General features: G+C 45.3%; 1 protein-coding gene across 1 annotated transcript in view; it reads right to left on the bottom strand.

Moving 5' to 3' along the window:
- Nucleotides 1-26,238, bottom strand: part of LOC110499571 (AT-rich interaction domain 4B) — a 192,398-nt gene that overhangs the window by 160,470 nt on the left and 5,690 nt on the right. Inside the window, exons 2-4 of the mRNA XM_036955574.1 lie at nucleotides 20,574-20,627; nucleotides 6,956-7,066; nucleotides 1,429-1,494 (exon numbers count right to left, since the gene is read on the bottom strand). Of these exons, the coding sequence (XP_036811469.1) occupies nucleotides 1,429-1,494; nucleotides 6,956-7,066; nucleotides 20,574-20,579 (183 nt within the window). The 5' untranslated portion in view covers nucleotides 20,580-20,627. The remainder of the gene's footprint in view (nucleotides 1-1,428; nucleotides 1,495-6,955; nucleotides 7,067-20,573; nucleotides 20,628-26,238) is intronic.

Genomic DNA, 26,238 nt, shown 5'->3' on the forward strand with positions numbered 1-26,238 from the left:
AAGTAGGACCATCCTGTTACTCTGCTCAAACCGTCGTATTACGCTACTCTCATCCCTCCACTGGGAACCATCAACAGGGCTGACTATCTTCAAAGAAGCATCTTCAAGCGTGAATGGAACTCTGTAGTTCTGTTCAGGACGATACGACAAGTCACAGCATACCGGACAACTACAGTCAAGGACAACAGTAGAAGGCTTGTCGGAACCATTTCGGACAATCAGAGCCTTACAAGTATGCCGTGAAAAAGGCCCAACTCCCTTTCCAAGGCTGCCCTGCCACCGAGAGACCCCGGCTAACCCAGGCATTTCACGTAAATACATGAATGATTTCTTACGCAAACCGAGCGGCGGTTCGTGTGCAAAGTATATGGTTACTGTTGGTGAGAGTAGTTTCTGAATGTACCAATGTTAAGTGTCTTGCTCTCTCCCTCTCCACTTTAACAAGTAGCCATATTGTCATTCCACTAGGGTTTTCAGCATCTTTTGGCTCGAGTCAATAATCAATGCAAACTGTGTATTTGATCCTGTTCCCGTTTCATTTGCTAGTAAATAAATCATCCAATCAATTTGTGTAGTAGTGAAGTAAGACTCTGGTTTTTGCAGATGCAAGGAGGTTACGACTGTTCAGAATGATGATGTGATATGAGGTTATGATTAATACATTGACTGTTTATAGATGTGATAGGTAAAGACCTTTTAGAGTTAAATTTGGCAGATGGTAACTCTTACATTTTTTATTTGTCCGTTATTTTACCAGGTAAGTTGGCTGAGAACACATTCTCATTTGCAGCAACGACCTGGGGAATAGTTACAGGGGAGAGGAGGGGGATGAATGAGCCAGTTGTAAACTGGGGATTATTAGGTGACCGTGATGGTTGAGGGCCAGATTGGGAATTTAGCCAGGACACCGGGGTTAACACCCCTACTCTTACGATAAGTGCCATGGGATCTTTAATGACCTCAGAGAGTCAGGACACCCGCTTAACGTCCCATCCGAAAGACGGGACCCAACACAGGGTGCAATCACTGCCCAGGGGCATTGGGATATTTTTTAGACCAGAGGAAAGAGTGCCTCCTACTGGCCCTCCAACACCACTTCCAGCAGCATCTGGTCTCCCATCCAGGAACTGACCAGGACCAAACCTGCTTAGCTTCAGGCTTCAGAAGCAAGCCAGCAGGGGTATGCAGGGTGGTATGCTGCTGGCAAAGAACCTTTAAAGAACCTCTCTCGTGGTGCCCCAGAACCTAATGAGTTAATTGTTACATGATTCATTTAAATTGGGTAACAATTAAGCATAGTTAGTGGATTAGATAAATAACAGTCTTCAGATTAATGTTAAAGTCAAGTCACGACAGTTTGGATCAGTTCATATGGACTTGAAAAACATTTCTAAAGGAGCTGAGATCACAGTTAAAGAGCCGTCTTACCTTCAGAGGGCCTTGGATGCTGTCATCATGGACCTCCACTGTGGTCAGGTCTGGTTTAAAGGTCACCTGAAGAGGGGAATGGAGGTTAGATGATTACTCCACATCACACGGCCTTGGAGCGACAACCTGTCAAAATATTAGCTACACACTGTCGTGTACAGTCAGTAGTGCAGTCAGATCATCATATCAAATAGTGGTAATTTTGCATTTGTGCGACAGCCTAGATGCCGCATAGCATCAAGTTGACGCAAATACACAAACGCTTCCCTTTGCTCATACACAGGATAACAGCATGAATGGTGTCTTGATAACTTATACCCAACATTCTGTCCTCTTCCTGACTCCTAGCGACTAGCCTACATTGTTGCTACAACACTGGGACAAACAAATAGGTTCTTATCACAGGGTTTACAGTCAGTCAGATGGAGAAGATAACTGAAAGATATACTGGGCCTGCGTCCCAATTGACATTGTATTAATTTAGCAGACGCTCTAATCCAGAGCGATAGTTGAGGAAATGTACCCACGATGCAGTTCACTTTAAATGGAACCTTCACCGTCTCCCTATATAATGAGTAAGGGGAGGGGTTTTAGACGTAATTATGAGTAAGGGGAGGGGTTTTAGACGTAATTATGAGTGAGGGGATGTGTTTTAGACATAATTATGAGTGAGTGGGGGTGTTTAAGACATAATGATGAGGACGTGGAGGCATTAAAGACGTAATTATGAGTGAGGGGAGGAGTTTTAGACATAATTATGACTGAGGGCAGGCGTTTTAGATATAATTATGACTGAGGGGAGGCGTTTTAGACATAATTATGACTGAGGGCAGGCGTTTTAGACATAATTATGACTGAGGGCAGGCGTTTTAGACATAATTATGACTGAGGGCAGGCGTTTTAGACATAATTATGACCGAGGGCAGGCGTTTTAGACATAATTATGACTGAGGGCAGGTGTTTTAGACAAAATTATGACTGAGGGGAGGGGTTTTAGACATAATTATGAGTGAGGGGATGCGTTTTAGACATTATGACTGAGGGGAGGCGTTTTAGACATAATTATGAGTGAGGGGATGTGTTTTAGACATAATTATGAGTGAGGGGAGGCGTTTTAGACATAATGATGAGGACGTGGAGGCGTTAAAGACGTAATTATGAGTGAGGGGATGCATTTTAGACATAATTATGTCTGAGGGGAGGCGTTTTAGACATTATTATGACTGAGGGGAGGCGTTAAAGACATAATTATGAGTGAGGGCAGGCGTTTTAGACATAATTAGGAACAGTTTGGTGACGAACAATACCTTTTCCAGCGTGATGTAGCACCTTGCCATAAGGCAAAAGTGATAACTAAGTGGCTTGGGGAACAAAACATCAATATTTTGGGTCCATGGCCAGGAAACTCCCCAGACCTTAATCCCATTGAGAACTTGTGGTCAATCCTCAAGAGGCGGGTGGACAAACAAAAACCCACACATTCTGACAAACTCCAAGCATTGATTGTGCAAGAATGGGCTGCCATCAGTCAGTATGTGGCCCAGAAGTTAATTAGCAGCATGCCAGGGCGGATTGCAGAGGTCTTGAAAAAGAAGGGTCAACACTGCAAATATTGACTCTTTGCATCAACTTCATGTAATTGTCAATAAAAGCCTTTGACACTTATGAAATGCTTGTAATTATACTTCGGTATTCCATAGTAACATCTGACAAAAATATCTAAAGACACTGAAGCAGCAAACTTTGATGAAATTAACATGTGTCATTCTCAAAATTTTTGGCCACGACTGTACACTCTGTCTTACCCCCCTACTCTTCTACATTTGCACATTCTGTACATAGATTTTTATTTTGTGTTATTGACTGTACGTTTGTTTATGTGTAACTCTGTTGTTTTTGTCACACTGCTTTACTTTATCTTGGCCAGGTCGCAGTTGATATGTCGCAGAATGATAATTTGTTCTCAACTGGCCTCCCTGGTTAAATAAAGGTGAAATAAACATTTTAAAAACAGGGAAGCTTCAAACTAACTAATGCCTGTAAAATGACCGAGGTTATCACTCAACCAATCTGTGACATCCACTTGTATTGATCACATCTTCACTAATGCTGCAGAGCTTTGCTCCAAAGTAATATCAGTTCCCATAGTGACCATAACATTGTGGCAATAACGAGGAAAGCCAAAGTGCCAAAAGTTGGGCCTAAAGTAACATACAAAATCTTTACTCAGGACTCTAGTTGAAGATGTAAAAAAAATGATGTTGATCTGATGTGTGAATCCAGATGGAGCACTGGAAGTATTTGTAAAAGTATTCCAGTTGTTGACAAGCATGCAGCTGTTAAATGTTAGAGCCCCCTGGATTGATAATGAATTGACAAACTGTATGGTTCATAGAAATGATGCACAAGAGGTGGCAAACAAGTCAGGCTGCTCAGTTGATTGGTTGCAATGCCACACATTGAGAAATGTTCCCTGTGTTTTGCGTCAGAAAAAGGGGATGGAGGGCAGGCTGCCTTTTGAGAATTTGTAGGCGATTGAATAAACCTCCACTTCCTTCCATTCTGCTAGCAAATGTGCAAACTTTGGAGAATAAAATCGATGACCTACGCGGAAGATTAAACTACCAACGGGACATTCAAAACAGTAATATCTTATGCTTCACGGAGTCGTAGCTGAACAGCTACTCAGTCAACATAGAGCTGGCTGGTTATACGCTGTACCGGCAGGATAGAACAGCGGCGTCTGGTAGGACAAGGGCGGCGGAATAAGTATTTTTGTAAATACCAGCTGGTGCACGATATCTAAGGAAGTCTCAAGCTATTGCTCGCCTGAGGTAGAGTATCTCATGGTAAGCTGTAGACCACACTATCTGTATTTTTCGTGGCTGTTTACTATTTATGTAGTGTTGTGGTGTCTCTCTTTATGTAGTGTTGTGGTGTCTCTCTTTATGTAGTGTTGTGGTGTCTCTCTCTATGTAGTGTTGTGGGGTCTCTCTCTTTATGTAGTGTTGTGGGGTCTCTCTCTCTATGTAGTGTTGTGGTGTCTCTCTCTTTATGTAGTGTTGTGGTGTCTCTCTTTATGTAGTGTTGTGGTGTCTCTCTCTTTATGTAGTGTTGTGGGGTCTCTCTCTTTATGTAGTGTTGTGGGGTCTCTCTCTTTATGTAGTGGTGTGGGGTCTCTCTCTTTATGTAGTGTTGTGGGGTCTCTCTCTTTATGTAGTGTTGTGGGGTCTCTCTCTTTATGTAGTGTTGTGGGGTCTCTCTCTTTATGTAGTGTTGTGGGGTCTCTCTCTTTATGTAGTGTTGTGGGGTCTCTCTCTTTATGTAATGTTGTGGTGTCTTTCTATGTAGTGTTGTGGTGTCTCTCTATGTAGTGTTGAAGTGTCTCTCTTTATGAAGTGTTGTGGTCTCTCTCTTTATGTAGTGTTGTAGTGTCTCTCTTTATGTAGTGTTGTGGTGTCTCTCTTTATGTAGTGTTGTGGTGTCTCTCTTTATGTAGTGTTGTGGTGTCTCTCTCTTTATGTAGTGGTGTGGTGTCTCTCTTTATGTTGTGTTGTAGTGTCTCTCTCTGTATGTAGTGGTGTGGTGTCTCTATGTAGTGTTGTGGTGTCTCTCTGTGTAGTGTTGTACTGTCTCTCTCTTTATGTAGTGTTGTAGTGTCTCTCTTTATGTAGTGTTGTAGTGTCTCTCTGTATGTAGTGTTGTGGTGTCTCTCTCTTTATGTAGTGTTGTAGTGTCTCTCTCTTTATGTAGTGTTGTAGTGTCTCTCTCTATATGTAGTGTTGTGGCGTCTCTCTCTTTATGTAGTGTTGTGGTGTCTCTCCATTTATGTAGTGTTGTGGTGTAGTGTCTCTCTCTTTATGTAGGGGGGGGGAGGAGAACATCTATAAACAGCTGGAGGAGGCACCATAGGGGGGAGGAGAACATCTATAAACAGCTAGAGGAGGCACCATGGGGGGGGGCATCTATAACAGCTTGAGGAGGCACCATAGGGGTTAATGAAAACATCTATAAACAGCAATTCTGTCCATGAAACTTTGTTTCAATTTATATTAATTGTACAATTAAAACATAGTTACTTCAAAGATTATGATGTTTACAGAACTAGCCTGGTGCTACAACTAGCCTGGTGCTACAACTAGCCTGGTCCTACAACTAGCCTGGAGCTACAACTAGCCTGGTGCTACAACTAGCCTGGTGCTACAACTAGCCTGATGCTAAAACTAGCCTGGAGCTAGAACTAGCATGGTGCTAGAACTAGCCTGATGCTAGAACTGGCCTGGTCCTACAACTAGCCTGATGCTACAACTAGCCTAATGCTACAACTAGCCTGATGCTAAAACTAGCCTGGTCCTAAAACTAGCCTGGTCCTAAAACTAGCCTGGTTCTAGAACTAGCCTGGTGCTACAACTAGCCTGGTGCTACAACTAGCCTGGTGCTAGAACTAGCCTGGTCATATGATTGAGTGTAGTCTGGCCCAGGAGTGGGAAGGTGAACGGAAAGGCTCTGGAGCAACGAACCACCCTTGCTGTCTCTGCCTGGCCGGTTCCCCTCTTTCCACTAGGATTCTCTGCCTCTAATCCTATTACAGGGGCTGAGTCACTGGCTTACTGGGGCTCTCTCATGCCGTCCCTGGAGGGGGTGCGTCACCCGAGTGGGTTGATTCACTGATGTGGTCATCTTGTCTGGGTTGTGCCGTGGCAGAGGTCTTTGTGGGCTATACTCAGCCTTGTCTCAGGATGGTAAGTTGGTGGTTGAAGATATCCCTCTAGTGGTGTGGGGGCTGTGCTTTGGCAAAGTGGGTGGGGTTATATCCTTCCTGTTTGGCCCTGTCCGGGGGTGTCCTCGGATGGGGCCACAGTGTCTCCTGACCCCTCCTGTCTCAGCCTCCAGTATTTATGCTGCAGTAGTTTATGTATCGGGGGGGCTAGGGTCAGTTTGTTATATCTGGAGTACTTCTCCTGTCCTATTCGGTGTCCTGTGTGAATCTAAGTGTGCGTTCTCTAATTCTCTCTTTCTTTCTCTCCATCGGAGGACCTGAGCCCTAGGACCATGCCCCAGGACTACCTGACATGATGACTCCTTGCTGTCCCCAGTCCACCTGGCCGTGCTGCTGCTCCAGTTTCAACCGTTCTGCCTTATTATTATTCGACCATGCTGGTCATTTATGAACATTTGAACATCTTGGCCATGTTCTGTTATAATCTCCACCCGGCACAGCCAGAAAAGGACTGGCCACCCCACATAGCCTGGTTCCTCTCTAGGTTTCTTCCTAGGTTTTGGCCTTTCTAGGGAGTTTTTCCTAGCCACCGTGCTTCTACACCTGCATTGCTTGCTGTTTGGGGTTTTAGGCTGGGTTTCTGTACAGCACTTTGAGATATCAGCTGATGTACGAAGGGCTATATAAATAAATTTGATTTGGGTCCTAGAACTAGCCTGGTCCTAGAACTAGCCCGGTGCTACAACTAGCCTGGTGCTACAACTAGCCAAAATTACATCTCCTGATCATTAAGTGTTGAACAGTTACCTTGGCCTTGACCAGTCTCTTGGCAGTCTTAATCTTGGCCTCACAGAAAGCACCTCTGTACTTGGCGCTGACATCAGTGCCCACTGTCAGGTAGGGCGGCTCCTCCAGAGTCTGGACAGAGAGAAAGGGGAGGGAGGGAGGAGGGGACATTGTGAGTGGGAGGGAGGGAGGGGAGACACCGTGAGTGGAAGGGAGGGAGGGGAGACACAGAGGGAGGAAAGGGAGGGGAGACACCGTGAGTGGAAGGGAGTCAATGATGACATTCAGATTAGTGGAGATGAACAAGATATTCAAATGATTCAAGACAGGACAGAACAGTGAGAGGCGTCAGTGAGTGAATAATACCAGTGAGATCTGCAACGAAATTTAGGGTTATATTCATTAGTGCACAATTTAAAACATTTTGCAACGGAAAACAAGAACAAGCATTTATTGGACAAATTCATGTAGGTCCCTCTCTGCTTTGGTCCGTTCTGTTTGGTTCCTACTAGTGTATACGACCAAGGACTACAAATCAGTAAGGTCTGAGGGGAAGTGAATCCAGCCAGTACTATATTAATCCCCAGGTAGAGTGAATCCAGCCAGTACTATATTAATCCCCAGGTAGAGTGAATCCAGCCAGTACTATATTAATCCCCAGGAGTGAACGTGAATCCAGCCAGTACTATATTAATCCCCAGGTAGAGTGAATCCAGCCAGTACTATATTAATCCCCAGGTAGAGTGAATCCAGCCAGTACTATATTAATCCCCAGGTAGAGTGAATCCAGCCAGTACTATATTAATTCCCAGGTAGAGTGAATCCAGCCAGTACCATATTAATCCCCAGGTAGAGTGAATCCAGCCAGTACTATATTCATCCCCAGGTAGAGTGAATCCAGCCAGTACTATAGTAATCCCCAGGTAGAGTGAATCCAGCCAGTACTATATTAATCCCCAGATAGAGTGAATCCAGCCAGTACTATATTCATCCCCAGGTAGAGTGAATCCAGCCAGTACTATATTAATCCCCAGGTAGAGTGAATCCAGCCAGTACTATATTAATCCCCAGGAGTGAACGTGAATCCAGCCAGTACCATATTAATCCCCAGGTAGAGTGAATCCAGCCAGTACTATATTAATCCCCAGGTAGAGTGAATCCAGCCAATACTATATTAATCCCCAGGAGTGAACGTGAATCCAGCCAGTACCATATTAATCCCCAGGTAGAGTGAATCCAGCCAGTACTATATTAATCCCCAGGTAGAGTGAATCCAGCCAGTACTATATTAATCCCCAGGTAGAGTGAATCCAGCAAGTACTAAATTAATCCCCAGGAGTGAACGTGAATCCAGCCAGTACCATATTAATCCCCAGGTAAAGTGAATCCAGCCAGTACTATATTAATCCCCAGGTAGAGTGAATCCAGCCAGTACTATATTAATCCCCAGGTAGAGTGAATCCAGCCAGTACTATATTAATCCCCAGGTAGAGTGAATCCAGCCAGTACTATATAAATCCCCAGGTAGAGTGAATCCAGCCAGTACTATATTAATCCCCAGGTAGAGTGAATCCAGCCAGTACTATATTAATCCCCAGGTAGAGTGAATCCAGCCAGTACTATATTCATCCCCAGGTAGAGTGAATCCAGCCAGTACTATATAAATCCCCAGGTAGAGTGAATCCAGCCAGTACTATATTAATCCCCAGGTAGAGTGAATCCAGCCAGTACTATATTAATCCCCAGGTAGAGTGAATCCAGCCAGTACTATATTAATCCCCAGGAGTGAACGTGAATCCAGCCAGTACTATATTCATCCCCAGGAGTGAACGTGAATCCAGCCAGTACTATATAAATCCCCAGGTAGAGTGAATCCAGCCAGTACTATATTAATCCCCAGGTAGAGTGAATCCAGCCAGTACTATATTAATCCCCAGGTAGAGTGAATCCAGCCAGTACTATATTAATCCCCAGGTAGAGTGAATCCAGCCAGTACTATATAAATCCCCAGGTAGAGTGAATCCAGCCAGTACTATATTAATCCCCAGGTAGAATGAATCCAGCCAGTACTATATTAATCCCCAGGAGTGAACGTGAATCCAGCCAGTACTATATTAATCCCCAGATAGAGTGAATCCAGCCAGTACTATATTAATCCCCAGGTAGAGTGAATCCAGCCAGTACTATATTCATCCCCAGGTTGAGTGAATCCAGCCAGTACTATATAAATCCCCAGGTAGAGTGAATCCAGCCAGTACTATATTAATCCCCAGGTAGAGTGAATCCAGCCAGTACTATATTAATCCCCAGGTAGAGTGAATCCAGCCAGTACTATATTAATCCCCAGGTAGAGTGAATCCAGCCAGTACTATATTCATCCCCAGGTAGAGTGAATCCAGCCAGTACTATATTAATCCCCAGGTAGAGTGAATCCAGCCAGTACTATAGTAATCCCCAGGTAGAGTGAATCCAGCCAATACTATATTAATCCCCAGGAGTGAACGTGAATCCAGCCAGTACCATATTAATCCCCAGGTAGAGTGAATCCAGCCAGTACTATATTAATCCCCAGGTAGAGTGAATCCAGCCAATACTATATTAATCCCCAGGAGTCAACGTGAATCCAGCCAGTACCATATTAATCCCCAGGTAGAGTGAATCCAGCCAGTACTATATTCATCCCCAGATAGAGTGAATCCAGCCAGTACTATATTAATCCCCAGGTAGAGTGAATCCAGCCAGTACTATATTAATCCCCAGGTAGAGTGAATCCAGCCAATACTATATTAATCCCCAGGAGTGAACGTGAATCCAGCCAGTACCATATTAATCCCCAGGTAGAGTGAATCCAGCCAGTACTATATTAATCCCCAGGTAGAGTGAATCCAGCCAATACTATATTAATCCCCAGGAGTGAACGTGAATCCAGCCAGTACCATATTAATCCCCAGGTAGAGTGAATCCAGCCAGTACTATATTAATCCCCAGGTAGAGTGAATCCAGCCAGTACTATATTAATCCCCAGGTAGAGTGAATCCAGCCAGTACTATATTCATCCCCAGGAGTGAACGTGAATCCAGCCAGTACTATATTAATCCCCAGGTAGAGTGAATCCAGCCAATACTATATTAATCCCCAGGTAGAGTGAATCCAGCCAATACTATATTAATCCCCAGGAGTGAACGTGAATCCAGCCAGTACCATATTAATCCCCAGGTAGAGTGAATCCAGCCAGTACTATATTAATCCCCAGGTAGAGTGAATCCAGCCAGTACTATATTAATCCCCAGGTAGAGTGAATCCAGCCAGTACTATATTAATCCCCAGGAGTGAACGTGAATCCAGCCAGTACCATATTAATCCCCAGGTAGAGTGAATCCAGCCAGTACTATATTAATCCCCAGGTAGAGTGAATCCAGCCAGTACTATATTAATCCCCAGGTAGAGTGAATCCAGCCAATACTATATTAATCCCCAGGAGTGAACATGAATCCAGCCAGTACTATTTTAATCCCCAGGTAGAGTGAATCCAGCCAGTACTATATTAATCCCCAGGTAGAGTGAATCCAGCCAGTACTATATTAATCCCCAGGTAGAGTGAATCCAGCCAGTACTAAATTAATCCCCAGGAGTGAACGTGAATCCAGCCAGTACCATATTAATCCCCAGGTAGAGTGAATCCAGCCAGTACTATATTAATCCCCAGGTAGAGTGAATCCAGCCAGTACTATATTAATCCCCAGGTAGAGTGAATCCAGCCAGTACTATATTAATCCCCAGGTAGAGTGAATCCAGCCAGTACTATATAAATCCCCAGGTAGAGTGAATCCAGCCAGTACTATATTAATCCCCAGGTAGAGTGAATCCAGCCAGTACTATATTAATCCCCAGGTAGAGTGAATCCAGCCAGTACTATATTCATCCCCAGGTAGAGTGAATCCAGCCAGTACTATATAAATCCCCAGGTAGAGTGAATCCAGCCAGTACTATATTAATCCCCAGGTAGAGTGAATCCAGCCAGTACTATATTAATCCCCAGGTAGAGTGAATCCAGCCAGTACTATATTAATCCCCATGAGTGAACGTGAATCCAGCCAGTACTATATTCATCCCCAGGAGTGAACGTGAATCCAGCCAGTACTATATAAATCCCCAGGTAGAGTGAATCCAGCCAGTACTATATTAATCCCCAGGTAGAGTGAATCCAGCCAGTACTATATTAATCCCCAGGTAGAGTGAATCCAGCCAGTACTATATTAATCCCCAGGTAGAGTGAATCCAGCCAGTACTATATAAATCCCCAGGTAGAGTGAATCCAGCCAGTACTATATTAATCCCCAGGTAGAATGAATCCAGCCAGTACTATATTAATCCCCAGGAGTGAACGTGAATCCAGCCAGTACTATATTAATCCCCAGATAGAGTGAATCCAGCCAGTACTATATTAATCCCCAGGTAGAGTGAATCCAGCCAGTACTATATTCATCCCCAGGTTGAGTGAATCCAGCCAGTACTATATAAATCCCCAGGTAGAGTGAATCCAGCCAGTACTATATTAATCCCCAGGTAGAGTGAATCCAGCCAGTACTATATTAATCCCCAGGTAGAGTGAATCCAGCCAGTACTATATTAATCCCCAGGTAGAGTGAATCCAGCCAGTACTATATTCATCCCCAGGTAGAGTGAATCCAGCCAGTACTATATTAATCCCCAGGTAGAGTGAATCCAGCCAGTACTATAGTAATCCCCAGGTAGAGTGAATCCAGCCAATACTATATTAATCCCCAGGTAGAGTGAATCCAGCCAGTACTATATTAATCCCCAGGTAGAGTGAATCCAGCCAGTACTATATTAATCCCCAGGTAGAGTGAATCCAGCCAGTACTATATAAATCCCCAGGTAGAGTGAATCCAGCCAGTACTATATTAATCCCCAGGTAGAATGAATCCAGCCAGTACTATATTAATCCCCAGGAGTGAACGTGAATCCAGCCAGTACTATATTAATCCCCAGATAGAGTGAATCCAGCCAGTACTATATTAATCCCCAGGTAGAGTGAATCCAGCCAGTACTATATTCATCCCCAGGTTGAGTGAATCCAGCCAGTACTATATAAATCCCCAGGTAGAGTGAATCCAGCCAGTACTATATTAATCCCCAGGTAGAGTGAATCCAGCCAGTACTATATTAATCCCCAGGTAGAGTGAATCCAGCCAGTACTATATTAATCCCCAGGTAGAGTGAATCCAGCCAGTACTATATTCATCCCCAGGTAGAGTGAATCCAGCCAGTACTATATTAATCCCCAGGTAGAGTGAATCCAGCCAGTACTATAGTAATCCCCAGGTAGAGTGAATCCAGCCAATACTATATTAATCCCCAGGAGTGAACGTGAATCCAGCCAGTACCATATTAATCCCCAGGTAGTTTGAATCCAGCCAGTACTATATTAATCCCCAGGTAGAGTGAATCCAGCCAATACTATATTAATCCCCAGGAGTCAACGTGAATCCAGCCAGTACCATATTAATCGCCAGGTAGAGTGAATCCAGCCAGTACTATATTCATCCCCAGATAGAGTGAATCCAGCCAGTACTATATTAATCCCCAGGTAGAGTGAATCCAGCCAATACTATATTAATCCCCAGGAGTGAACGTGAATCCAGCCAGTACTATATAAATCCCCAGGTAGAGTGAATCCAGCCAGTACTATATTAATCCCCAGGTAGAGTGAATCCAGCCAGTACTATATTAATCCCCAGGTAGAGTGAATCCAGCCAGTACTATATTAATCCCCAGGTAGAGTGAATCCAGCCAGTACCATATTAATCCCCAGGAGTGAACGTGAATCCAGCCAGTACTATATTAATCCCCAGGTAGAGTGAATCCAGCCAGTACTATATTAATCCCCAGGTAGAGTGAATCCAGCCAGTACTATATTAATCCCCAGGTAGAGTGAATCCAGCCAGTACTATATTAATCCCCAGGTAGAGTGAATCCAGCCAGTACTATATTAATCCCCAGGTAGAGTGAATCCAGCCAGTACTATATTAATCCCCAGGTAGAGTGAATCCAGCCAGTACCATACTAATCCCCAGGAGTGAACGTGAATCCAGCCAGTACTATATTAATCCCCAGGTAGAGTGAATCCAGCCAGTACTATATTAATCCCCAGGTAGAGTGAATCCAGCCAGTACTATATTAATCCCCAGGTAGAGTGAATCCAGCCAGTACTATATTAATCCCCAGGTAGAGTGAATCCAGCCAGTACTATATTAATCCCCAGGTAGAGTGAATTCAGCCAGTACTATATTAATCCCCAGGTAGAGTGAATCCAGCCAGTACTATATTAATCCCCAGGTAGAGTGAATCCAGCCAGTACCATATTAATCCCCAGGAGTGAACGTGAATCCAGCCAGTACTATATTAATCCCCAGGTAGAGTGAATCCAGCCAGTACTATATTAATCCCCAGGTAGAGTGAATCCAGCCAGTACTATATTAATCCCCAGGTAGAGTGAATCCAGCCAGTACCATATTAATCCCCAGGAGTGAACGTGAATCCAGCCAGTACTATATTAATCCCCAGGTAGAGTGAATCCAGCCAGTACTATATTAATCCCCAGGTAGAGTGAATCCAGCCAGTACTATATTAATACCCAGGTAGAGTGAATCCAGCCAGTATTATATTAATCCCCAGGAGTGAACGTGAATCCAGCCAGTACTATAGTAATCCCCAGGTAGAGTGAATCCAGCCAGTACTATATTAATCCCCAGGTAGAGTGAATCCAGCCAGTACTATATTAATCCCCAGGTAGAGTGAATCCAGCCAGTACTATATTCATCCCCAGGAGTGAACGTGAATCCAGCCAGTACTATATTAATCCCCAGGTAGAGTGAATCCAGCCAATACTATATTAATCCCCAGGTAGAGTGAATCCAGCCAGTACTATATTAATCCCCAGGTAGAGTGAATCCAGCCAGTACTATATTAATCCCCAGGTAGAGTGAATCCAGCCAGTATTATATTAATCCCCAGGTAGAGTGAATCCAGCCAGTACTATATTAATCCCCAGGTAGAGTGAATCCAGCCAGTACTATATTAATCCCCAGGAGTGAACGTGAATCCAGCCAGTACTATATTAATCCCCAAGTAGAGTGAATCCAGCCAGTACTATATTAATCCCCAGGTAGAGTGAATCCAGCCAGTACTATATTAATCCCCAGGTAGAGTGAATCCAGCCAGTACCATATTAATCCCCAGGTAGAGTGAATCCAGCCAATACTATATTAATCCCCAGGAGTGAACGTGAATCCAGCCAGTACCATATTAATCCCCAGGTAGAGTGAATCCAGCCAGTACTATATTAATCCCCAGGTAGAGTGAATCCAGCCAGGACTATATTAATCCCCAGGTAGAGTGAATCCAGCCAGTACTATATTGATCCCCAGGTAGAGTGAATCCAGCCAGTACTATATAAATCCCCAGGTAGAGTGAATCCAGCCAGTACTATATTAATCCCCAGGTAGAGTGAATCCAGCCAGTACTATATTAATTCCCAGGAGTGAACGTGAATCCAGCCAGTACTATATTAATTCCCAGATAGAGTGAATCCAGCCAGTACCATATTAATCCCCAGGTAGAGTGATTCCAGCCAGTACTATATTCATCCCCAGGTAGAGTGAATCCAGCCAGTACTATATAAATCCCCAGGTAGAGTGAATCCAGCCAGTACTATATTAATCCCCAGGTAGAGTGAATCCAGCCAGTACTATATTAATCCCCAGGAGTGAACGTGAATCCAGCCAGTACTATATTAATCCCCAGGTAGAGTGAATCCAGCCAGTACTATATTAATCCCCAGGTAGAGTGAATCCAGCCAGTACTATATTAATCCCCAGGAGTGAACGTGAATCCAGCCAGTACTATATAAATCCCCAGGTAGAGTGAATCCAGCCAGTACTATATTAATCCCCAGGTAGAGTGAATCCAGCCAGTACTATATTAATCCCCAGGTAGAGTGAATCCAGCCAGTACTATATTAATCCCCAGGTAGAGTGAATCCAGCCAGTACCATATTAATCCCCAGGAGTGAACGTGAATCCAGCCAGTACTATATTAATCCCCAGGTAGAGTGAATCCAGCCAGTACTATATTAATCCCCAGGTAGAGTGAATCCAGCCAGTACTATATTAATCCCCAGGTAGAGTGAATCCAGCCAGTACTATATTAATCCCCAGGTAGAGTGAATCCAGCCAGTACTATATTAATCCCCAGGTAGAGTGAATCCAGCCAGTACTATATTAATCCCCAGGTAGAGTGAATCCAGCCAGTACTATATTAATCCCCAGGTAGAGTGAATCCAGCCAGTACTATATTAATCCCCAGGTAGAGTGAATTCAGCCAGTACTATATTAATCCCCAGGTAGAGTGAATCCAGCCAGTACTATATTAATCCCCAGGTAGAGTGAATCCAGCCAGTACCATATTAATCCCCAGGAGTGAACGTGAATCCAGCCAGTACTATATTAATCCCCAGGTAGAGTGAATCCAGCCAGTACTATATTAATCCCCAGGTAGAGTGAATCCAGCCAGTACTATATTAATCCCCAGGTAGAGTGAATCCAGCCAGTACTATATTAATACCCAGGTAGAGTGAATCCAGCCAGTATTATATTAATCCCCAGGAGTGAACGTGAATCCAGCCAGTACTATAGTAATCCCCAGGTAGAGTGAATCCAGCCAGTACTATATTAATCCCCAGGTAGAGTGAATCCAGCCAGTACTATATTAATCCCCAGGTAGAGTGAATCCAGCCAGTACTATATTCATCCCCAGGAGTGAACGTGAATCCAGCCAGTACTATATTAATCCCCAGGTAGAGTGAATCCAGCCAGTACTATATTAATCCCCAGGTAGAGTGAATCCAGCCAGTACTATATTCATCCCCAGGTAGAGTGAATCCAGCCAGTACTATATTAATCCCCAGGTAGAGTGAATCCAGCCAGTATTATATTAATCCCCAGGTAGAGTGAATCCAGCCAGTACTATATTAATCCCCAGGTAGAGTGAATCCAGCCAGTACTATATTAATCCCCAGGAGTGAACGTGAATCCAGCCAGTACTATATTAATCCCCAGGTATAGTGAATCCAGCCAGTACCATATTAATCTCCAGGGGTGAACGTGAATCCAGCCAGTACTATATTAATCCCCAGGTAGAGTGAATCCAGCCAGTACCATATTAATCCCCAGGGGTGAATGTGAATCCAGCCAGTACTATATTAATCCCCAGGTAGAGTGAATCCAGCCAGTACTATATTAATCCCCAGGTAGAGTGAATCCAGCCAGTACTATATTAATCCCCAGGTAGAGTGAATCCAGCCAGTACTATAGTAATCCCCAGGTAGAGTGAATCCAGCCAGTACCATATTAATCCCCAGGTAGAGTGAATCCAGCCAGTACTATAGTAATCCCCAGGTAGAGTGAATCCAGCCAGTACTGAAGTAATCCCCATAAAGCCCTGGGATGTGTAGAATAAAGCTCCACCCCCCCCCCCCCCCCCCCCCAACTGGGATGTGTAGAATAAAGCTCCATCCCCCCACTGGGATGTGTAGAATAAAGCTCCACCCCCAACTGGGATGTGTAGAATAAAGCTCCACCCCCAACTGGGATGTGTGGAATAAAGCTCCACCCCCACTCGGGATGTGTAGATAAAGCTCCACCCCCAACTGGGATGTGTAGAATAAAGCTCCACCCCCAACTGTGATGTGTAGAATAAAGCTCCACCCCCAACTGGGATGTGTAGAATAAAGCCCCCCTAACCCTACCCCCCCCCCCCCCCCCCCCCCAACTGAGATGTGTAGAATAAAGCCCCCCCCCCGCCCAACTGGGATGTGTAGAATAAAGCCCCCCCCCCCCCCCCCACCAACTGGGATGTGTAGAATAAAGCCCCCCCCTCTCCCCCCCCAACTGGGATGTGTAGAATAAAGCTCCCCCCAACTGGGATGTGTAGAATAAAGCTCCCCCCCAACTGGGATGTGTAGAATAAAGCTCCACCCCCAACTGGGATGTGTAGAATAAAGCCCCCCCCTCTCCCCCCCAACTGGGATGTGTAGAATAAAGCTCCACCCACCCCCAACTGGGATGTGTAGAATAAAGCTCCACCCACCCCCAACTGGGATGTGTAGAATAAAGCCCCCCCCACCCCCCAACTGGGATGTCTAGAATAAAGCTCCACCCCCAACTGGGATGTGTAGAATAAAGCCCCACCCCCACAACAGGGATGTGTAGAATAAAAGCTCCCCCTCCCGAACTGGGATGTGTAGAATAAACTCCCCCCCAACTGGGATGTGTAGAATAAAGCTCCACCCCCAACTGGGATGTGTAGAATAAAGCTCCACCCCCAACTGGGATGTGTAGAATAAAGCTCCACCCCCAACTGGGATGTGTAGACTAAAACTCTGCCCACCCCCAACTGGGATGTGTAGATTAAAACTCCACCCACCCCCAACTGGGATGTGTAGAATAAAGCCCCTCCCCCCCAACTGGGATGTGTAGAATAAAAGCTCCCCCTCCCGAACTGGGATGTGTAGAATAAAGCACCCGTACCCTCCCGAACTGGGATGTGTAGAATAAAGCACCCGCACCCCCCCCCCCCCCAACTGGGATGTGTAGAATAAAAGCTCCCCCTCCCGAACTGGGATGTGTCGAATAAAGCTCCACCCCCAACTGGGAAGTGTAGAATAAAGCTCCACCCCCAACTGGGATGTGTAGAATCAAGCTCCACCCCCAACTGGGATATGTAGAATAAAGTTCCACCCCCAACTGGGATGTGTAGAATAAAGCCCCCCCCCCCCCCAACTGGGATGTGTAGAATAAAGCCCCCCCCTCTCCCCCCCAACTGGGATGTGTAGAATAAAGCTCCACCCACCCCCAACTGGGATGTGTAGAATAAAGCTCCACCCACCCCCAACTGGGATGTGTAGAATAAAGCCCCCCCACCCCCCAACTGGGATGTCTAGAATAAAGCTCCACCCCCAACTGGGATGTGTAGAATAAAGCTCCACCCCCAACTGGGATGTGTAGAATAAAACTCTGCCCACCCCCAACTGGGATGTGTAGATTAAAACTCCACCCACCCCCAACTGGGATGTGTAGAATAAAGCCCCTCCCCCCCAACTGGGATGTGTAGAATAAAAGCTCCCCCTCCCGAACTGGGATGTGTAGAATAAAGCACCCGTACCCTCCCGAACTGGGATGTGTAGAATAAAGCACCCGCACCCCCCCCCCCCCCCCAACTGGGATGTGTAGAATAAAAGCTCCCCCTCCCGAACTGGGATGTGTCGAATAAAGCTCCACCCCCAACTGGGAAGTGTAGAATAAAGCTCCACCCCCAACTGGGATGTGTAGAATCAAGCTCCACCCCCAACTGGGATATGTAGAATAAAGTTCCACCCCCAACTGGGATGTGTAGAATAAAGCCCCCCCCCCCCCCCCGCCCAACTGGGATGTGTCGAATAAAGCCCCCCCCCCCCCCCCCCCCCCCCCCAAGTGGGATGTGTCGAATAAAGCCCCCCCCCCCCCCGCCCAACTGGGATGTGTAGAATAAAGACCCCCCCTCCCCCCACCAACTGGGATGTGTAGAATAAAGCTCCCCCCAACTGGGATGTGTAGAATAAAGCTCCCCCCAACTGGGATGTGTAGAATAAAGCTCCACCCACCCCCAACTGGGATGTTTAGAATAAAGCTCCACCCACCCCCAACTGGGATGTGTAGAATAAAGCCCCACCCCCACAACAGGGATGTGTAGAATAAAAGCTCCCCCTCCCGAACTGGGATGTGTAGAATAAAGCTCCACCCCCAACTGGGATGTGTAGAATAAAGCTCCACCCCCAACTGGGATGTGTAGAATAAAAGCTCCCCCTCCCGAACTGGGATGTGTAGAATAAAGCACCCGTACCCTCCCGAACTGGGATGTGTAGAATAAAACTCCACCTGGTATTGTAATCAACAACTTCCATGGTAATGTTCATTCAAATTATGTTAACTGATGTGGCTCATGCAATGGAGTGTATTTTTTTTGTAATGTCAGATGAATCAACAAATCACAGCACATATTGATGGTACACTTCCTGCTTACTCTTTGTGCTTTGCTCCCATTGGTACACTATCAATGGCCACCAGTCCAACAATTATGCCATCAATGAATGGAATGGTGACGCACGTTCTATTCATTATATTTCTATGGCAGAACATGCAGCCAGGAGTGGACGTGCGGAGAAAGTGTCCACAAAAAGAAAGTACAAAAAGAGACCTTGTTGCCGTAGTCAGAACGTTGCTAGGGAAATCACCCAAGACGTGCAGGGATTGATGCTAAACATCGTAACTTTTTTTATGAATGTGCAACTTTTACAAGTTGACTCAGACAATGTTCATGTTCATAACATTATCGAAATAATGTCATTCATTTTGCAGTTTTGTATCTTGGGGTCACGGAAAATTTTTTGATGGGTGGCCCTTTGATACTATGGTTAGTCTGAACCAGTGTCAGTCTTGTCTGTAGACCGCAGCAAGTCTGTGTGAGTTGGATGCAGGTTGGAGACAGAGGGGCTCTGTGGCCCGTCAACCAGGGGCCTGGCAGGAATGTAAAGGGAAGCCTCTGTCCAGTGATACACCACAAGTTTGTCCTGAACTCAGAACCAGACCAGGGGCCTAAGCATCCACCCTGTAGTTAATCAGCACACTACACTTATAAAGATGGACTAACATCTGTTACTGCTGTTACTGCTGTTACTGCAGACTGAACCTCATGTTGTAGAGGCTGTATTGTAAACACAGACCTGTTACTACAGACTGAACCTCATGTTGTAGAGGCTGTATTGTAAACACAGACCTGTTACTGCAGACTGAACCTCATGTTATAGAGGCTGTATTGTAAACACAGACCTGTTACTGCAGACTGAACCTCATGTTATAGAGGCTGTATTGTAAACACAGACCTGTTACTGCAGACTGAACCTCATGTTGTAGAACCAGATTTACTTTGGAAACATGACTAAACATGACTAATTTGCAGTGTACAATTATAACTAGGAATTTTTCAAACAAACAGGAAACATTTACTAGGTCTGTTTCACTCTGCCAGATTGGCTTTGAAGAAGTGATTCCCCTCTAGCCTTTAAGTTCTCCCACTTAAAAATATGAGAGGGCCCGGGGTTCTGGGGAAATGAGAGGCCTGGGGTTCTGGGGAAATGAGAGGCCCGTGGTTCTGGGGAAATGAGAGGCCCGGGGTTCTGGGGAAATGAGAGGCCCGGGGTTCTGGGGAAATGAGAGGCCCGGGGTTCTGGGGAAATGAGAGGCCCGGGGTTCTGGGAAAGTGAGAGACCTGGGGTTCTGGTTAAATGAGAGGCCTGGGGTTCTGGTTAATGGGCTTGGTGACATGGGGAGGGGGTAGGGTTAGGGGGGAGGGGGTAGGGTTAGGGTTAGGGGGTTAGGGCATGGTGCTCCACCTCTCCAGTGAGTCTACACTATAAAACACCTATCAGTATGTCTTCAACCCCCTCGCTAGCTATGAAGGGAAGACAGATCAACACAGGAGTAATCATATAAATAACGTGTAAAGTATGGGACTGTATTACCTTCATCACAGTCCTCTAGGCTCTTCTTGGGTGACCAGCGTAATGATTCTGTGTCTGAAAATGAAGTTTTGAAACTGTCAGTCAGGCATAATCTGAGGTCTGTTCATGACACCTTTTGCCCTAACATCCATGACATTGTATAATACACTGGGTGTAATAGCTTTCTGTGTTGGGAGAATTGTGTACTAGTGCTGAGCGATTAACCAAAATGTAGGGGTTTAAAGAAAATACAAAAATATATTGACTGACGACGGTTCAATTATTTCAATTCCATTTCCTTCAATTTTTTTCTGTGAGATCAATGCACAGTTTTTCTAGAGATGAATCAGCTCAAGCCCTGTGTAATGTATGCAACGAACGGTGGCAGCAGGTAGCCTAGTGGTTAGATTTCAATGCAGCCGTTGATATTATTGACCATAACCTTTTACGACGTAATTTCCGGTCACAACTTGCAGACTTGTTTACGTGTTGCTGTGCGTTTTGTTGCCAACCTATTTTGCTGCCTGACAACTTTACGTTTTTTACTTTTTAATTACCGTTTATACTTTTGTTTTTTCCCTCAACTTTTTCACTCCAGACGCTTTATCTGGACATGGTTCGTCAGGACCTCCACCAGCCGAAGCTAAGTAGTAACATTAACATGATGCTTTATCTGGACATGGTTCGTCAGGACCTCCACCAGCCGAAGCTAAGTAGTAACATTAACATGATGCTTTATCTGGACGTGGTTCGTCAGGACCTCCACCAGCCGAAGCTAAGTAGTAACATTAACATGATGCTTTATCTGGACGTGGTTCGTCAGGACCTCCACCAGCCGAAGCTAAGTAGTAACATTAACATGATGCTTTATCTGGACATGGTTCGTCAGGACCTCCACCAGCCGAAGCTAAGTAGTAACATTAACATGATGCTTTATCTGGACGTGGTTCGTCAGGACCTCCACCAGCCGAAGCTAAGTAGTAACATTAACATGATGCTTTATCTGGACGTGGTTCGTCAGGACCTCCACCAGCCGAAGCTAAGTAGTAACATTAACATGATGCTTTATCTGGACGTGGTTCGTCAGGACCTCCACCAGCCGAAGCTAAGTAGTAACATTAACATGATGCTTTATCTGGACGTGGTTCGTCAGGACCTCCACCAGCCGAAGCTAAGTAGTAACATTAACATGATGCCTTCTAATTGCAGTCGCTGTACTCATAATATACAGGAGAACGAAGTCCAGCTTCACACGCAATCGTTAGGCAAGGGTAATTTGAGTGTAGGAAAGGATGAAACAGCGTCTGTGCCACCAGTAAGTACAGATAGTAGTATAAATCCCCTGGCACAGTCCCCGCAGCCGGACAACTTTCTCACGGTTTCTGGAAGGAAATGCTGTAGGAACGCTCAACGGGTGTCGCTCATTCAGCCGACAGAAACTTTCAACCGGTTTTCCCCATTAAGCAGCGAGTCGGAGTCGGAGTCAGAGGCCGAGCCTTCTCTTGTCTCTACTCCTCCCGTTACGGGGTCTGAGACGCCGAAGCTTCCCACCATTAGCTCAGACAAATTGAAAACTCAAGTCATTGGCGACTCCATTAACCGCAGTATTAGACTTAAAACGAATCATCCAGCGATCATACACTGTTTACCAGGGGGCAGGGCTACCGACGTTAAGGCTAATCTGAAGATGGTGCTGGCTAAAGCTAAAACTGCCGAGTGTAGAGAGTATAGAGATATCGTTATCCACGTCGGCACCAACGATGTTAGGATGAAACAGTCAGAGATCACCATCACCACCATCACCACATAGCTTCTGCGTGTAAATGAGCTAGAAAGATGTGTCGGCATCGAGTAATTGTCTCTAGCCCCCTCCCAGTTAGGGGGAGTGATGAGCTCTACAGCAGAGTATCACAACTCAATCGCTGGTTGAAAACGGTTTTCTGCCCCTCCCAAAAGATAGAATTTGTAGATAATTGGCCCTCTTTCTGGGACTCACCCACAAACAGGACCAAGCCTGGCCTGCTGAGGAGTGATGGACGCCATCCTAGCTGGAGGGGTGCTCTCATTTTATCTACCAACATAGACAGGGCTCTAACTCCTCTAGCTCCACAATGAAATAGGGTGCAGGCCAGGCAGCAGGCTGTTAGCCAGCCTGCCAGCATAGTGGAGTCTGCCACTAGCACAGTCAGTGTAGTCAGCTCAGCTATCACCATTGAGACCGTGTCTGTGCCTCGACCTGGGTTGGGCAAAACTAAACATGGCGGTGTTCGCCTTAGCAATCTCACTAGGATAAAGACCTCCTCCATTCCTGTCATTATTGAAAGAGATCATGATACCTCACATCTCAAAATAGGGCTACTTAATGTTAGATCCCTTACTTCAAAAGGCAGTTATAGTCAATGAACTAATCACTGATCATAATCTTGATGTGATTGGCCTGACTGAAACATGGCTTAAGCCTGATGAATTTACTGTTAAATGAGGCCTCACCTCCTGGCTACACTGGTGACCATATCCCCCGTGCATCCCGCAAAGGCGGAGGTGTTGCTAACATTTACGATAGCAAATTTCAATTTACAAAAAAAAAACGAAGTTTGCGTCTTTTGAGCTTCTAGTCATGAAATCTATGCAGCCTCACTTTTTATAGGTACTGTTTACAGGCCTCCTGGGCCATATACAGCGTTCCTCATTGAGTTCCCTGAATTCCTATCGGACCTTGTAGTCATAACAGATAATATTCTAATCTTTGGTGACTTTAATATTCACATGGAAAAGTCCACAGACCCACTCCAAAAGGCTTTCGGAGCCATCATCGACTCAGTGGGTTTTGTCCAACATGTCTCTGGACCCACTCACTGTCACAGTCATAATCTGGACCTAGTTTTGTCCCATGGAATAAATGTTGTGGATCTTAATATTTTTCCTCATAATCCTGGACTATCAGACCACCATTTTATAACGTTTGCAATTGCAACAAATAATCTGCTCAGACCCCAACCAAGCAAAAGTCGTGCTATAAATTCACAGACAACACAAAGATTCCTTGATGTCCTTCCAGATTCCCTCTGTCTACCCAAGGATGCCAGAGGACAAAAATTAGTTAACCACCTAACTGAGGAACTCAATTTAACCTTGCGCAATACCCTAGATGCAGTTGCACCCCTAAAAACGAAAAACATTTCTCATAAGAAACTAGCTCCCTGGTACACAGAAAATACCCGAGCTCTGAAGCAAGCTTCCAGAAAATTGGAACGGAAATGGATGAAAATAATCATGGCCTCTAAACCTTCAAGCTGCATACTGGACCCTATTCCAACTAAACTACTGAAAGAGCTGCTTCCTGTGCTTGGCCCTCCTATGTTGAACATGATAAACGGCTCTCTATCCACCAGATGTGTACCAAACTCACTAAAAGTGGCAGTAATAAAGCCTCTCTTGAAAAAGCCAAACTTTGGCCCAGAAAATATAAAAAACTAAACTATCGGCCTATATCAAATCTTCCATTCCTCTCAAAAATGTTAGAAAAGGCTGTTGCGCAGCAACTCACTGCCTTCCTGAAGACAAACAATGTATACGAAATGCTTCAGTCTAGTTTTAGACCCCATCATAGCACTGAGACTGCACTTGTGAAGGTGGTAAATTACCTTTTAATGGCATCAGACCGAGGCTCTGCATCTGTCCTCGTGCTCCTAGACCTTAGTGCTGCTTTTGATACCATCGATCACCACATTCTTTTGGAGAGATTGGAAACCCAAATTGGTCTACACGGACAAGTTCTGGCCTGGTTTAGATCTTATCTGTCGGAAAGATATCAGTTTGTCTCTGTGAATGGTTTGTCCTCTGACAAATCAACTGTAAATTTCGGTGTTCCTCAAGGTTCCGTTTTAGGACCACTTGTTTTCACTATATATTTTACCTCTTGGGGATGTCATTCGAAAACATAATGTTAACTTTCACTGCTATGCGGATAACACACAGCTGTACATTTCAATGAAACATGGTGAAGCCCCAAAATTGCCCTCGCTAGAAGCATGTGTTTCAGACGTAAGGAAGTGGATGGCTGAAAACTTTCTACTTTTAAACTCGGACAAAACAGAGATGCTTGTTCTAGGTCCCAAGAAACAAAGAGATCTTCTATTGAATCTGACAATTAATCTTAATGGTTGTACAGTCGTCTCAAATAAAACTGTGAAGGACCTCGGCATTACTCTGGACCCTGATCTCTCTTTTGAAGAACATATCAAGAACATTTCAAGGACAGTTTTTTTCCATCTACGTAACATTGCAAAAATCAGAAACTTTCTGTACAAAAATGATGCAGAAAAATTAATCCATGCTTTTGTCATTTCTAAGTTAGACTACTGCAATGCTCTACTTTCCGGCTACCCGGATAAAGCACTAAATAAACTTCAGTTAGTGCTAAATACAGCTGCTAGAATCCTGACTAGAACCAAAAAATTTGATCATATTACTCCAGGGCTAGCCTCCCTACACTGGCTTCCTGTCAAAGCAAGGGCTGTTTTCAAGGTTTTTCTGCTAACCTACAAAGCATTACATGGGCTTGCTCCTACCTATCTCTCTGATTTGGTCCTGCCGTACATACCTACACATACGCTACGGTCACAAGACGCAGGCCTCCTAATTGTCCCTAGAATTTCTAAACAAACAGCTGGAGGCAGGGCTTTCTCCTATAGAGCTCAATTTTTATGGAACGGTCTGCCTACCCATGTCGGAGACGCAAACTCAGTCTCAACCTTTAAGTCTTTACTGAAGACTCATCTCTTCAGTGGGTCATATGATTGAGTGTAGTCTGGCCCAGGAGTGGGAAGGTGAACGGAAAGGCTCTGGAGCAACGAACCGCCCTTGCTGTCTCTGCCTGGCCGGTTCCCCTCTTTCCACTGGGATTCTCTGCCTCTCCCCTATTACAGGGGCTGAGTCACTGGCTTACTGGGGCTCTCTCATACCGTCCCTGGGAGGGGTGCGTCACCTGAGTGGGTTGAGTCACTGATGTGATTGTCCTGTCTGGGTTGGCGCCCCCCCCTTGGGTTGTGCCGTGGCGGAAATCTTTGTGGGCTATACTCATTCTTGTCTCAGGATGGTAAGTTGGTGGTTGAAGATATCCCTCTAGTGGTGTGGGGGCTGTGCTTTGGCAAAGTGGGTGGGGTTATATCCTTCCTGTTTGGCCCTGTCCGGGGGTGTCCTCGGATGGGGCCAGTGTCTCCTGACCCCTCCTGTCTCAGCCTCCAGTATTTATGCTGCAGTAGTTTATGTGTCGGGGGGCTAGGGTCAGTTTGTTATATCTGGAGTACTTCTCCTGTCCTATTCGGTGTCCTGTGTGAATTTAAGTGTGCTCTCTCTAATTCTCTCTTTCTCTCTCTGAGGACCTGAGCCCTAGAACCATGCCTCAGGACTACCTGACATGACTACTCCTTGCTGTCCCCAGTCCACCTGACCGTGCTGCTGCTCCAGTTTCAACTGTTCTGCCTGTGATTATTATTATTGGACCATGCTGGTCATTTATGAACATTTGAACATCTTGGCCATGTTCTGTTATAATCTCCACCCGGCACAGCCAGAAGAGGACTGGCCACCCCACATAGCCTGGTTCCTCTCTAGGTTTCTTCCTAGGTTTTGGCCTTTCTAGGGAGTTTTTCCTAGCCACCGTGCTTCTACACCTGCATTGCTT

This window comes from Oncorhynchus mykiss, chromosome 20, assembly GCF_013265735.2.
Source record: "Oncorhynchus mykiss isolate Arlee chromosome 20, USDA_OmykA_1.1, whole genome shotgun sequence".
NCBI classification, from domain to species: Eukaryota; Metazoa; Chordata; class Actinopteri; order Salmoniformes; family Salmonidae; genus Oncorhynchus; species Oncorhynchus mykiss.